The sequence below is a fragment of the Anolis sagrei genome, chromosome 11, assembly GCF_037176765.1.
Source record: "Anolis sagrei isolate rAnoSag1 chromosome 11, rAnoSag1.mat, whole genome shotgun sequence".
Lineage (NCBI taxonomy): Eukaryota > Metazoa > Chordata > Lepidosauria > Squamata > Dactyloidae > Anolis > Anolis sagrei.
In genome coordinates, this window is record NC_090031.1 from 9,322,972 (window position 1) to 9,339,306 (window position 16,335).

The 16,335-nt window shown below is 41.2% G+C and overlaps 1 protein-coding gene across 6 annotated transcripts in view; it reads left to right on the forward strand.

Annotated features, from left to right (window-relative positions):
* Positions 1–11,064: 11,064 nt before the first annotated feature.
* EHMT1 (euchromatic histone lysine methyltransferase 1) overlaps positions 11,065–16,335 on the forward strand; it is a 165,307-nt gene continuing 160,036 nt past the window's right edge. For 5 of the 6 annotated variants that reach the window (XM_067471857.1, XM_067471866.1, XM_067471858.1 and 2 more), the window contains exon 1: positions 11,065–11,131. In XM_067471857.1, coding sequence (XP_067327958.1) covers positions 11,111–11,131 — 21 coding nt within the window. In that variant the 5' untranslated portion in view covers positions 11,065–11,110. The remainder of the gene's footprint in view (positions 11,132–16,335) is intronic. The other variant, XM_067471860.1, reaches the window with a different exon arrangement.

Consider the following 16,335-nt stretch of genomic DNA (forward strand, 5'->3'; position numbering starts at 1 on the left):
AGGATGCTTGCCATACATGCAGGCGAAATGTCAGGAGAGAATGCCTCTAGACCATGGCCATATAGCCCGAAAAAACCTACAACAACACTGCTATAGGGTTGCCAAGTTTCAAGGCCTGGAACCTTTTCTCCAGACCTTACAATGAGGAAAAGGAATCCCAGGGTAAGAGCACCACCTTGAAACTTCTTATATGTGTGTCTGTGTGTGCATATGTGTGTGTATGAATGAGGGTGGGTCAAAAAGGTTCGCTTCCAGTGTCAAAAAAACATTACGAACCTATAACAGCAGAAGTTGCTCCAGATCATAGCCTGAATCTATACACAACTACCGCTCAACATAATCACCATCAATATGTACACATTTGTGCACCAGGCATCCAAAACATTTTGGAAAAATTCAGTATTTTGCTTTGTGGCCCATGATTTTGAAGCTGTTTTCATGTCATTCAAGTCACTGAATCTGAAACTTTCAAACTTCTTCACCCAACGTCGCACATTGCTGGTGTCCATTACAGCGTCCCCATAAGCATTCTTCAAACGATTATGGATTTCCTAAGGTGCCAGAAATTCAATGATGACTCTTTCTTTTAGCTTCAGATTCTTGGTTCGAATCAGTTAATTGAAAAAAGACTCTTGTCAGTAGGGTAAGGTTACCTCTATCATATATAAACCTCATTTTCCTAGTTTCCAACAGACCTCACGACTTCTGAGGATGCCTGCCACAGATGCAGGTGAAATGTCAGGAGAGAATGATTCTGGAATACGGCCAGAGAGTCTGAAAAACTTACAACAACCCTATTTCCAACATTTTTTCTCCCTCCCTTCTTTCTCTCTCTGGAGAATTTCAACTCAACCACAAGCCAGTCCTAACACCCATAAGTTGTCCGTGATCCCTGCATGTTGTCCATCAAGCACACTATTTTGCTGTAAGGACACATGCTGGTGTCTCGCTCCCCGCTGCCCTTGGCCATATTTCTGACAGATCACTTTGTGCCTTGAATGAGAGGCCCTTCTTCTTATGGAAGGCACTTGCAGACATCCTCCTGGCCTCCTTTTTCGCCGACGCTGCAACGTAATTGCTCTTGCCAAGCTTCCTCGCCTGGTGACCATCAGAGACCCAACCGCAAAGGCTGGAAAACCTCCGGGAACAATTTTCCTCATTCAATTTTGCACCGCGTTCTGGAAAGACATTTTGCTGCTGGAGGCAGAAAGGCATTCATAATGGCAGTTGATGGCTTTGAAGTCGGCTGAGAAGTGGATCTGTTTTGGTTTTTCAGTCCAAGGTCTGGAAGGTGTCAATAGAAAAGAAACCAAAATACTCAAAAGATTTTGAGAGCAGGATCGGAAGTTGGGTATGTTTACTTTGGAGAAGAGAATTATTTATTTATTCTCAGGGCGGATTACAGTGTACATATACATGACAAACATCCAATGCCATAGACACACAACATATATAGACAGACACACAGAGGCTATTTAACATTCCAGCTTTTTTGATGAGGGTATTCTGGCCATCAGGGGAGCTGTCGCTTCATAGTCCATTTGTGACACTGATTAAGTACTTCCTCATTCTTTGCATTCTTGCTGGATATTTTTATGACATTGTAAATTAGTTATATTAGCCTCCCTGCATATGCAGTACCTAAATTTCCTACTTGACAGATGCAACTGTCTTTCAGGTTGCAAAGGTTGACAGCAAGCTACACAAATTGGTCGGAAGCTCACTCCAACCCGGGCTTGCTTTGAACTCATGACCTTTTGGAGAAGGTGGCAAAGAGGGGACACGAGAGCCACGTTTAAATATTGTTAAGGATGTCCCATTGAGGAGGAATGGGCAAAGTTTGTTTTCTGCTGCTCTGGAGACTGGGACGCTATGGAGCAATTGATTCAAATGGCAGGAAAAGAGATTCCAGCTTGTTGTGTGATCCTGGACTCATTGCTCAACCTGGAACCCCAGGTTTTGGCAGTGACCAGGGGAGCATTTGCACAATTAAAACTTGTGCATCAGCTGCACCCGTACCTTAGGAAGTCTGACATGGCCACGGTAGTCCATGCTCTGGTTACATCCTGTATGGACTACTGCAACGTGCTCTACGTGGGGATGCCTTTGAAGACTGTCCAGAAGCTTCAAATGGTCCAACGAATGGCAGCCAGATTGCTCACAGGAGTGGCACTCAGGGAGCGTACAACTCCTCTGTTGAGCCTACTCCATTGGCTGCCAGTTTGCTACCGGGCACAATTCAAAGTGCTGGCTTTAGCCTATAAAGCCCTAAATGGTTCTGGCCCAACTTACATGTCTGAACAGAATGGCTATGGGGTCTCTTCCAACTCTAGGATTGTATGCTGAATTCAAATCCAGTAGCTCATTCGGACAAAAAAATGGAGTGGATTCAGCATCCCATTGACAGGGGAGCCCCAACACGACTTGTAGTTTGGCGAGGCACCAGCACACTTGCGCAGTCAAGGCTAAAGACCTGATCAAACTACAACTCCCAGGATCCCATAGCATTGAGCCATGGCAGTTAAAGTGGCGTCAAAGGGCATTAATTCTACAGCGTTGAAATGCGCCCTGTGAAGTTTCCAATATTACAGAAATTTGGACCTGAAAGTGACCATCATTTTCCATCTCTGTTGTAGGAGAAATTGAGAAATCAGATCCTGGAACAAAACAAGGCAAGATGTGCTAAGTATCTATCTATCTATCTATCTATCTATCTATCTATCTATCTATCTATCTCTCTATCTCTCTATCTCTCTATCTCTCTATCTCTCTATCTAGTATAATTTCTCCAGTGATGTAGGGCATAGACATTCTGTGATAATGTGGTATGTCTTATTCAGTGCCACATCCACTGTTTTGAGATGTGTTCCACACTGGGCATGCATATCCATCAGCAGAGTAGAGTAGGAAAGCGTCAGGGCAGATGTCTTCACTGTGTCTGGTTGTGATCCCCAGGTTGTGCCAGCCAGCTTTTGTATGATATTATTTCTAGTTCTGAGGATGACCTGGGAAGGAATCGAACTGGAGCATTGCAGCACACCAAAATACTTGGGAGTTACCCTGGACTGTGCTCTGACCTACAAGCACTGCTTCAATATCAAACCAAAAGTGCTAGAAATAATATAGTGATCAGCCACTGCCAGAAGGGACAGTTTCATCTATGCTGAGGATAGTGCCATCATCACTAAAGTGGGGAGCTTTGAAATGGTTGAACAGAAGGTCTCCAAAGCTTTAAGTGCTCTTACTGCCTATTGCAGGGGAAACCAGCTGATTCCTAATCCATATAAAATGCAGAAATGTGTGTTTTAAGAACAGACAAGCATCTCGAGGTCTGAGGATGACCTGGGCAGGAATCCCACTGGAGCATGGGATTCCTGCCCAGGTCACTCTGGGCAGTCACTCTGGACCGGGCTCTGACTTATAAGAAGCAGTGCTTGAATATTAAGCAAAAAAAGTGGATGCTAGAAATAATATCATACAAAAGCTGACTGGCACAACCTGGGGATCACAACCAGACACAGTGAAGACATCTGCCCTTGCGGTTTGCTTCTTTGCTGCTGAGTACACATGCCCAGTGTGGAACATATCTCACCACGCTAAAACAGTGGGTGTGGCTCTTAATGAGACATGCTACATTATCACGGGGTGTCTGCGCCCTAACTACTGGATAAATTATTTATTTATTTATTTCATGCATTTCTACCCCAAGGGGAGACTCAGGGCAGCCTCACATAAGCATCATGTGATGCTGTCAACATATAAACAAGGGATACAATTAAAACAGTAAAAATCATTAAAACACATTATACAGATTCATTACCAAGTTCATTAAACAATAAATTAACATGCCAATTAAAACCAAAACCAAGTTGGGTAAATCCAGTGTTGCATATATCCTAAATTTTCTTTCCAATTATCGCTGTCCACTAGACGAACGTCTGGTCCCAAAGCCAAGTCTTCAGTTGTCTTCTAAAGGATATTATACTGCACCACCTGACGTACACTGGGAACTAGCAGCCAACAATGAAAGGGCCAAGGCAGTGACAACTCTTGCCCATCCCGTTTGGATATCAGCCAGCATTTCAATGCCTTAAATCAAGAAATAGTTTTCTAAGCTCTACAGAGATACTTGCAGAAACACCTCAGCAAGCGAGACTCCAAGAGTGGCAGGCTAAATCCTGGAACCTCAAGCCATGGCTGATACCGAATGAGAGACTCCCTTCTGGGCACATAGAAGGCTGGGCAACTTGGAAGGTGTTGAAAAGACGGCGCTCTGGCACCACAAGATGCAGAGCCAACCTTAAGAAATAGGGCCACGAAGTGGAGTCCATGACATGTGAGTGTGGAGAAGAGCAAACCACAGATCACTGACTACAATGCGGTCTGAGCCCTGACACATGCACAATGGAGGACCTTCTCACAGCAACACCAGAGTCACTCCAAGTGGCTAGCTTCAGATCAAAGGACATTTAGTATAATGCTAAGGTTTTTTTTTCAAACTTTGTATGTGTTTTGACATACATTACAACTGTACCCTTGGTACGCTTCTGACATGATAAATAAATAAATAGTGCCCACATTTTGCTTGATGGTCAAGCAGTGCTTCTTGTAAATCAGAGCATGGTCCAGCATGACTCCCGGGTATTTTGGTGCGCCGCAATGCTCCAGTGGGATTCCTTCCTGGGTCATCCTCAGAGCTTGAGATGCTTTCCGAAAGGGAGGAAGACTCTTATTTTGGCAGATGCTTTCGGGCCAAGCCTTGGCGCCCGTCTACCGTTGGGTGGCAGCAGCAGACCGCTGCCAAACACAGCTGGTGCTTCCTGCAAAAAAAAGGGTTGGGCCTGGTGGCCTACTTCAAGCTGCGAAAGCCAAGGCCCAACCAACACATTATTCCCATTGCGCCTCTTTTTGTGCAGCACATGGTTTCCCAGCACTTGGGGAAATGGGAATGCTTGTTGGAACCATCTCTCCGTGTTATTCAGGGCTAAAACAGATCAGTTTTTTGGGGGGTCAAAGGTGCAAATTCCTAATGTTTTGGGGTTGGGTGGCTCCAAGCTACCCAATCCCCAGCTGTTTGATTCCTCCATGCAAACGTGGCGACACGTTTGCATGGAGGAATCCTTTTGTTGTTGCAATTTGGAAATACTCCGCTTCCTCTCTGATCTGAACACACCTTTTACCTAGAAGCATGTTGCTGTGGTTGCAATTCTCTTCCTCCTCCTCCTCCTCCTCCTCCTCCTTGTATGGCTTCAAGCCATCACAAAATTGAAGGCAACCCTAAGGGTTTCCTTGGCAAGAGTTATTCAGAAGGGTGTTGGCTTTAATCTTCCTCTGCGGTGGAGAAGATGTGGCCTCAAACCGTAAGATTTCGCCTAAAGATTGGGAAGGACCTCTTTGTTGCAAGAGCTGTTCAACAGTAGGATATGTTGCTTTGCGGTGTCTTTTTCTCTGGAGGTTTTCAAGCTCAGGCTAGATGGACATCTGTTGGGAGGGTTTTGATTGTGTCTACCTGAGCCCCACCACATGCACAATGGAGGATCTTCTCACAGCAGCATCAGAGGCACTCCAAGTGGCCAGCTTCAAAGGATATTTAGTATGGGTTTGTTGTAGGTTTTTCGAGCTATATGGCCATGTTCTAGCATGGCTATATGGACATCTGTTGGGAGGGTTTGGATTGTGTCTACCTGAGTCCCGCCACATGCACAATGGAGGATCTTCTCACAGCAGCATCAGAGGCACTCCAAGTGGCCAGCTTCAAAGGATATTTAGTATGGGTTTGTTGTAGGTTTTTCGGGCTATATGGCCATGTTCTAGCATGGCTAGATGGACATCTGTTGGGAGGGTTTTGATTGTGTCTACCTGAGTGTCTACCTAAGCCCCGCCACATACACAATGGAGGATCTTCTCACAGCGACACCAGAGGCACTCCAAGTGGCCAGCTTCAAAGGATATTTAGTATGGGTTTGTTGTGGGTTTTTCGGGCTATATGGCTATGTTCTAGCATGGCTAGATGGACATCTGTTGGGAGGGTTTTGATTGTGTCTACCTGAGTGTCTACCTGTGCCCCGCCACATGCACAATGGAGGATCTTCTCACAGCGACACCAGAGGCACTCCAAGTGGCCAGCTTCAAAGTATATTTAGTATGGGTTTGTTGTGGGTTTTTCGGACTGTATGGCCATGTTCTAGCATAGAATAGCCTTGCATCTTCAAAGCCTGGCTGCTTACTGCCTGGGGGAATCCTTGCTTGAGAGGTGTTAGCTGTTTCCACAACAAGTCACTTCAACCAATGTTGTTGAAAGCTTTCATGACCGGAATCCCTGTGTTGCTGTGAGTTTTTTAGGCTGTCTAGCCATGTTCCGGAAGCATTCTCTCCTGACGTTTCGCCTGCATCTATGGCAGGCATCCTCAGAGGTTGTGAGGAAAGACTTCAACAAGACATTTAATATAATGCCAAGTTTTTAATTTTGTTCGTGGTTTTTGTATGTGTTGTATTTTCAATTTGCTTCTGACGTGATAAATAAGCGATAGTGGAGAATGTATTGTCGAAGGCAGTCCGGAGAACACACAACAACCCAATAGCGGAGAAGCTTCCTTTTGTAGTATTATAGAAGCTTGAAGGGATCTCCAAGGGCCATGCAGGGAAATACAACCAAAGCCCTCCTGACTGATTGCCACCCAACCTTCCACATATTGTCATACTGCAGCTAAAAGGACACTGGAGGAATGATGGGATGCAAAAGTCATTTCATATCCAGTATCTTCCAGATAAAATCCTAGAGTTGGAAGAGACCTCATGGGCCATCCAGTCCAACCCCATTCTGCCAAGAAGCAGGAAAATTGCATTCAAAGCACCCCCGACAGATGGCCATCCAGCCTCTGATTAAAAGCTTCCAAAGGAGCCTCCACCACACTCTGGGGCAGAGAGTTCCACTGCTGAATGGCTCTCACAGTCAGGAAGTTCTTCCTAATGTTCAGATGGAATCTCCTTCGTTGTGGTTTGAAGCCATTGTTCCATTGCGTCCTAGTCTCCAGGGCAGCAGAAAACAAGTTCACTCCCTCCTCCCTATGACTTCCTCTCATGTATTTATACATGGCTATCATGTCTCCTCTCAGCCGTCTCTTTTTCAGGCTAAACATGCCCAGCTCTTTAAGCCGCTCCTCGTAGGGCTTGTTATCCAGACCCTTGATCATTTGAGTCACCCTCCTCTGGACACATTCCAGCTTGTCAATATCTCTCTTCAATTGTGGTGCCCAGAATTGGACACAATATTCCAGGTGTTGGAATATTGTCATACAGCAGTTAAGGGGACACTTGCAGGAACGATGGGATGCAAAGGTCATTTCATATCTGGTATCTCCCAGATGTTTCCAAATAAACGGTCTCACCCGAATGCTGGCTTCTACGGAGACAGTAGTATTTATTTTTGTATGGAAACTATGATAATCGGTGTGAAGCCGAAGCATTCCTGGCACGGCGAAGAGCAGAGCATTTGGAGCCTTGAAATGAGACGAGATTCCCTCCGAATGCTGATTAATCCACCTGATTATAATCCCTGCAAAGCTCGCCTGCTGTTACCACTCGCATCGGAAACCCATTTTCTCTCGATGGGCAAAGGAAGGCCGTGATCGGCATAATTTGAGGCTTTATTTGATTTATTTCTCCCTCCGGCATTGAGAATCCCCTCCATCTTTCGCAAGGAGAGAGTTAATTGCCGCCTCGTCGTAACCCGTTGCTTGTTGTGTTGTTTGTCCCCTAAAGAGGCGGTGTTCGTCCGCTTCTCAAAAATTGAGCTGCAAGAACAACCAAAATGCATTCCATATTTGCCGAAAAGGTGGATATGGGATCCTTTTCTTGTTTTTCTATTTAAAGCTTTCGTTTGACCTCTGAATGAACAGCTGGCTCGTGATCTTTCCTTTTGCGTCAAATTACAAAATGGGATTTCCATGATTTGCCAGCCTTGCAGTCCAGGTCTTGTTTGAATCAATCCAGATTCTTCAAGAAGTGTTGCGTTTGGATACATGAGGATTTTCAGAGTGTTTCGTCTTATGTTCGTTACAAGAACACAAGACTGGGATTGTGGCGCAGCTGACTGGGAGTCAAGATCAGGAGTTCAAAGCCAGCCCGGGTCGGAGTGAGTGTCTGACCAATTGTGTAGCTTGCTGTCAACCTTTGCAGCCCGAAAGACATTTGCATCTGTCAAGTAGGAAATTTAGGTACCGCCTATGCAGGGTGGTTAATTTAACTAATTTATGATGCCATAAAAATCTCCAGCAAGCATGCAAAGAATGAGGAAGTACTTCATCAGTGTCACAAATGGACGGTGAAGCAACAGCTCCCCTGGTGGCCAGAATACCCTCATGAAAAGTTAATCTGTTAAGTAGGAAATTTAGGTACCACCTATGCGGGGAGATTAATGTAACTAATTTATGATGCCATAAAAATCTCCAGCAAGCATGCAAAGAATGAGGAAGTACTTCATCAGTGTCACAAATGGACGGTGAAGCAACAGCTCCCCTGGTGGCCAGAATACCCTCATGAAAAGTTAAATTGCCTCTGTGTCTGTCTATATATGTTGTGTGTCTATGGCAAGGCTCCACAAAATTTTTATACAGAGGGCCAGGTCATAGTCCCTCAAACCGTTGGAGGGCCGGATTATAATTTGAAAAAAAAAAAACATGAATGAATTCCTATGCACACTGCACATATCTTATTTGTAGTGCAAAAAAACACTTTAGAACAATACAATAATTAAAATGAAGAACAATTTTAACAAATATAAACTTATTAGTATCTCAATGGGAAGTGTGGGCCTGTTTTTTGCTGATGAGATAGGATTGTTGTTGTTGTTATTATTATTATAGGATATCATGAATAAACAATGTCAAAAATACTGACAATATTATTAATATTTATTAATTTATTTACTCACCCCTGGGGGTCTCAACATTAAATGGCGTACATACATGTGAAAACTAAAACCTAATTTCTAAGTAATAACATATAACTATAAATTACGAACCTTAGCCATCTTAAAACAACATCATTTAGACGTTACAACAGAACAATTGGATTGAAATTGAATATTAATATCAATTATCTCATAGAACATATGAAATAGGAAAAATATATAATGATTAATGTCATTATTTTTAAAATACACCCTTGAAAGAAAATGATTATTCAATCAATTTCTCTATTAAGTACATTATACTTTTACTACTCTATTATTTTAAAATATATTAATATTAATGCATTATAGAAATATTATTAATTATACACAACATAATGTTAACCAATATATTAATTATACCATCATTTGATTAAAAATACAATGTTAATATATTATATTTGTATTATAATAGCAATATTATTTTATAATATTTATATCAATTATATATATATATATATATATATATATATATATATATATTGAACCAGTTTTCATTTTAAAAAGATAATATATTTCTATTAAATTACTTTATAATATCAATTATTACATCATTTATATATATTCATCAGACCATTAATTCATTTCAAAGTATGTTAATATATCATGTCGATTATATTACTGATTATATTATATAATATTAATTACATAGAAAGATATGTAATATATATTAATATAATTATATATTAGTTATGTATAGTAACATATTAATTATAGCATTTTATATATAATATATATAATAGTATTGTTGTTGTTGTTCGTTCGTTCAGTCGTCTCCGACTCTTCGTGACCTCATGGACGAGTCCACGCCAGAGCTCCCTGTCGGCCGTCACCACCCCCAGCTCCTTCAAGGTCAGTCCAGTCCCTTCAAGGATGCCATCCATCCATCTTGCCCTTGGTCGGCCCCTCTTCCTTTTGCCTTCCACTTTCCCCAGCATAATTGTCTTCTCTAGGCTTTGCTGTCTCCTCATGATGTGGCCAAAGGACTTCAACTTTGTCTCTAGTCTCCTTCCCTCCAGTGAGCAGTCGGGCTTTATTTCCTGGAGGGTGGACTGGTTGGATCTTCTCGCAGTCCAAGGCACTCTCAGAACTTTCCTCCAACACCACAGCTCAAAAGCATCGATCTTCCTTCGCTCAGCCTTCCCTAAGGTCCAGCTCTCACATCCGTAGGTGACTACAGGGAATATAAATTAATATACATAATTATATATATAAATTAAACCAGTTTTCATTTTAAAAATGCGAATATATTTCTATTAAATTATTTTATAATATCAATTATTACATCATTTATATATATTCATCAGACCATTAATTCATTTCAAAGTATGTTAATATATCATGTCGATTATATTAATAATAATATATAATATTATATTAATTACATAGAAAGATATGTAATATATATGTATATTAATATATAATTATATATTAGTTAAGTATATTAACATATTAATTATAGCATTTTTATATATATAATATATATAATAGTGTTATTATATAATATATATAATAGTGTTATTATATAATATTATAATATTAATGACATAGAAAGTTAGTAATATATATATGAATTAATATATAATTATACATTAGTTGTGTATATTATTACATTAATTACAGGATTATTTTATATATTAATATATATATATATATAAATTAAAACATAAGTCTTTATATTAATCATATACATTAATACATTAATGATAGCATTATTATATTAACTGTACATTAATATATAGATCTCTATATATTAATATAAAATTATATATATTTATGTTAAAAATAAAATTATATATAATTATATATAATATATATAATTTAACATATAAAATTATATATAGTTATGTTTATATATATATTATATACAATAATATATATATATATATATATGTATATATATATAAATACCATTATTTCATTATTTCATTTTCTCTTTTTCCTCTTGCTTTTTGCAACTCCGCCATGTTGTACGGAAAAAGCCCCTTCCCACCCACTAGGCGCCGCCATGACAGCGTGCGTGGGCTCACTTCCGGACAGCGCGCGCCGGCTCCCCGCTGGCCAATGAATGGCCGGGAAGGCGGGGCCAAGAGGGAGGGCCGCGCGCACAGGAGGCTTCGAAAAAGGGGGCGGGGCTTGCGCTCCGAGGCTGCCCGGGCCATGGCTACAGTGGAGTCGAAGGTGAGTGCAAAGCGCCGGCCGCATCCACTTCTCTTCAGGCGCGGGGGGAGGCGGGGATGGCCACTAAGCGAAAGCTGGGATTGAAATACAACGGGCTGCGAATTGGTATCTCCCAAAATGAAGCGCCTTCCACCCGAACTCTGCCGTTGCTCCTCCCCGCTCCCCCTCTGGCCTTCATGGTTCAGCCCATCCTCTATGAGGAAAGGCTGACGCTGGGCCGCTCCCATTGTGTGGAGAGGGGGAGGAGGGTTTAAATCAGAGCAACCCGGAACCCTGCATAACCAAAACAGAGTTATTCCCCGCCATTCCACAAACGCATGAAAGCCATGCTGATTCCGGGGTTCGCTGTATTGCTATGGTTATGCAGAGTCCCGGGTGGAGATGGCGGCTCCCCAAGCTCTCTTGGCGCATTGCCATGCTCGGTACGGGGCCTGGGCGGAGGGGGCGTGGCCAGTCAAACAAGCAGGGAGGGCAGATGGAAATAGTCCTGAATATTATTCAGAGTGCGGGGCCCCGCCGTCCTTATGGGCCATTCAGCTTGCGGGCCTCTCAGAGTTCCTTTTATGAGAGTTCATTCATTTTTTGCTGTTTCCAGAAGGCTGGTTGAGTTACTCAATTGGGAGGAATCTTCAATTTAACTATCTAATGATCTATAGATAGATCAATTCCACCCAAACCCCTCCAGGAAAAACATTTCATCATATCAGGTATTTGTGCCAAGTTTGGTCTAGATTTATCTTTGTTTGGGTTCACAGTGTTATCTGGATTTAGGTGAACTACAACTCCCCCAAATCAAGGTGAATTTTCCTCAAAGATCTCCAGTATTTTTTGCTGGTCATGGAGGCCCTGTGTGCCAAGTTTAGTCCAATTCTATCTTTGGTGGAGTTCAATGTGCTCATTGATTGCAGATGAACTATAAATCCCAGTACCTGCAACTCCATAATGTCCATGCCAATTCCCCTCCAAACTAACCAGTATTCGAATTTGGGCACATCGGGTATGCACGCCAAGTTTGGTCCAGATCCATCATTGTTTGCCAATTCTATCTTTGGTGGAGTTCAGTGTGCTCATTGATTGCAGATGAACTATAAATCCCAGTACCTGCAACTCCAGAATGTCCAGGCCAATTCCCCTCCAAACTAACCAGTATTCGAATTTGGGCACATCGGGTATGCACACCTAGTTTGGTCCAGATCCATCATCGTTTGGGTTCATAGTGGATATATTATTATTATTATTATTATTATAGTGGATATAGGTGAACTACAACTCCCCCAAATCAAGGTGAATTTTCCTCAAAGATCTCCAATATTTTTTGCTGGCCATGAGGGTCTCTGTGTGCCAAGTTTAGTCCAATTCTATCTTTGGTGGAGTTCAGTGTGGTCATTGATTGCAGATGAACTATAAATCCCAGTACCTGCAACTCCATAATGTCCATGCCAATTCCCCTCCAAACTAACCAGTATTCGAATTTGGGCACATCGGGTATGCATGCCAAGTTTGGTCCAGATCCATCATTGTTTGGGTTCATAGTAGATATTATTATTATTATTATTATTATTATTATTATTATTGTGGATATAGGAGGACTACAACTCCCCCAAATCAAGGTGAATTTTCCTCAAAGATCTCCAGTATTTTTTGCTGGTCACGGGGGCCCTGTGTGCCAAGTTTGGTCCAATTCTATCTTTGGTGGCGTTCAGTGTGCTCATTGATTGCAGATGAACTATAAATCCCAGTACCTGCAACTCCAGAATGTCCAGGCCAATTCCCCTCCAAACTAACCAGTATTCTAATTTGGGCACATTGGGTATGCACGTCAAGTTTGGTCCAGATCCATCATGGTTTGGGTTCATAGTGGATATATTATTATTATTATTATTATTATTATTATTATTATTGTGGATATAGGTGGACTACAACTCCTCTAAATCCCTCCAAAGACCTCTAGTATTTGTTGTTGGTCATGAGGGTTCTGTGTGTCAAGTTAGTTCCATTGGTGGAGTTCAGAGTGCAGTTCTTGGATTGCAGGTGAACTATACATCCCAGTACCTGCAACTCCAAAATGCCCAGGCCAATTCCCCTCCAAAATTAACCAGTATTCAAATTTGGGCACATCGGGTATGCACGCCAAGTTTGGTCCAGATCCATCATTGTTTGGGTTCATAGTGGATATATTATTATTATTACTATTATTATTCTTATTATTATTATTGTGGATATGGGTGGACTACAACTCCTCTAAATCCCTCCAAAGACCTCTAGTATTTGTTGTTGGTCATGAGGGTTCTGTGTGCCAAGTTAGTTCCAGGTCCATCATTGGTGGAGTTCAGAGTGCGGTTCTTAGATTGCAGTGACTACACCTCGTAGAAATCATGGTGAATTCTCCCCAAACCTCTCTAGTATGCTCAGTTGCTGATCAGTTCCTCTGTTTTCTGTGTGCTATAGAAAATAATAGGAAAAGGTTAAGGGAGAGGCAGTGGGCGAGGTCATGCAAATTCCACATCAATGGAGAGAGTCAGAAACACTGGGATGTCTGTGGTGGAGGAAACACATAAAATTTAGGATGGATTTGTCTCCTAATGAAAGCCTTCAATTGGGTGGTAGACAATGTTGTGTTTGTGGAGGACACTGGCCGGGCTCTTGAACATGTTTACAATAGCCCGTCCCCGCTTTTGTCGTTTACCTATTACAGTACCGTACCCAAATGCCGGTCCTATCTTATTTCGATTTGTATCAGTCCTGACCCAGCCTTTTTAATTGTCTTGACCCATTCCTTTCCCATGCCCTAACAAATAGACATAAAGAGCAGGCAGGATTTTTTCTTTTAATATTTATGTGTTGTTGGGTAATTTCATGTTACTGTTATTTTTTGTTTATGTTGTGACTCTGTTTGTTTTGATGTTGTTGCTTGGAACCTGCCCTGAGTCCCCCCGGGGATATAGAGCTGTATATAAATAAATTATTATTATTATTATTATTATTATTATTAGTATTATTATGACACAAAACCACAGTATGTCACAGCAAACGAGAGCTATATGCCAGATTTCGTATCACAAAATCACAAGTCGAACACTTCCCAAGTGTCTAGGACTGTGTGATGTATTTTTGAATGATGCGCGCAGATCCAAGTCAGGTGGCCTTTTGCACTTGACAGATCGTGATTTTGTCAGTGTTCATTGTTTCCAAATGCCGGCTGAGATCTTTTGGCACGGCACCCAGTGCACCAGTGACCACTGGGACCACCTGTACTGGTTTATGCCAGAGACTTTTCAGTTCAATTTTGAGGTCTTGATAGTGGCTGAGTTTTTCCTGTTGTTTTTCCTCAATGCGACTGTCACCCGGTATGGCAACATCAATAATCCAGACTTTTTTCTTTTCCACAATCGTGATGTCTGTTGTGTTCCAAAACTTTGCCAGTCTGGATTTAAAAGTCCCACAGTAGTTTTGCATATTCATTTTCCACGACCTTTGCGGGCTTATGATCCCACCAATTCTTTACTGCTGACAGGTGGTACTTGTGACATACGTCCTAGTGAATCATCTGGGCCACAGAGTTGTGTCATTATTATTATTATTATTATTATTATTATTAGGTCAGAAGGAGTATGAGAGTTGTTGTTGTTGTTGTTTCTACCTCATTTATCCCTCTAACAAGAGACCCAAAGTGGCTAAATTTCAGAAGAAGGAACAGGCCAAACTACTCTGAATATTCCTTGTCAACAAAACTCTGAAATGTATGGGGCTCACCATACATAAACAGACAATATAAAGACACAAGAATGCTTACAGGTACATAAGCCCTTGTTAACAATAACCCATGTAAACGTATACTATGGGTGAGCTTTTAGGCTATTCTATAAGCATAACCATTATACTCTCATACTCCTACTGACCTCATAATAATAATAATAATAATAATAATAATAATAATAATAATAATTGCTGCTGTTGCAAGAAGGTCGCGCAGACAGACTACAAGCAGAGGCATAACACCGTTGCTCTGATGATTCATTGGAACTTGTTTTGGAGGTGGTACTTGTGACATAAGTTCCAGTGAATTATTATTATTATTATTATTATTATTATTATTATTATTATTACAGTGCTCACAATAACCAGCAATGTCATTGGAGGGAGGGCCTTTGGTGTCTCCTGAATAGTGGGAGCTATAGTTCTCTGTGGAAGTGGGAGCTTGTATCTGGAAATCAACACGCCAGTCACATACACATATACACATTTTCACTTTTATTATGTGTGTAGATTGTTGGTTGTGGTACTGACATAACTACATCTTCGAATCGATAAAATATAGTAATACAAAAAGCCTTTACTTGGGTGGTGGGTAGTGTGGTGTTTGTGGAGGACGTTAGCAGGGCTCTTGAACATGTTCATGGCACTCACTATAACCTGTAATGTCATTAGAGGGAGGGTCGTTGGTGTCCCCTGAGCAGTGGAATCTATAGCTGTTTGTGGAAGTGGGAGCTTGTCTGTGTAAGTGGACACCCAAGCACTCATACACACATACCTATTTTCACTTTTATTATTATGTTTGTGTGTATATATATATATATATATATATATAATTTTCCAGATGTTTTCCACACAAGAAGGGAAAATGGAATAGTCGTAAAAAGATGGAGGGTGGGGGTATTTATTTTATTTATTATTTATTTCTTATATTTATACCCTTCTCTTTTGTTAGGGTGGCCTTACAAAAGCATCATAAAAACAACCACAGTACAATCAAAATATTAAAAAATATTGAAACAACAATTAAAACAATTAATTAAGACACATCCATTAAAATCAAAATCCAAAAATCCAAATAATAGTAATAAATAAATCCAAAAGTCTGCTTTGAGTCCCCCCAGGGGTGAGAAAGGCAGTAAATAATAATAATAATAATAATAATAATAATAATAATAAAAACAGTCCGGGTCAATTCATTGCCATAAATTGTGTGATCTTCTTCCACTTGCTGCTCACTGATCAAACGCTTGGTCCCATCACCAGGTCTAGATTTTCCTTCTGAAAGACAAGAGGGAGGTGGCCAATCTGATATCTCTAGGGAGGGCGATCTTTAGGTCAGTGATGGAGGGAGAAAATGGATTTAAATAGCTGCCTTCTTGAATTCAAATGATGGTTATGTGACGATGCATCCCATAAAGCGGGGAAGCAGATGCGGAAGCAAAGGCGCA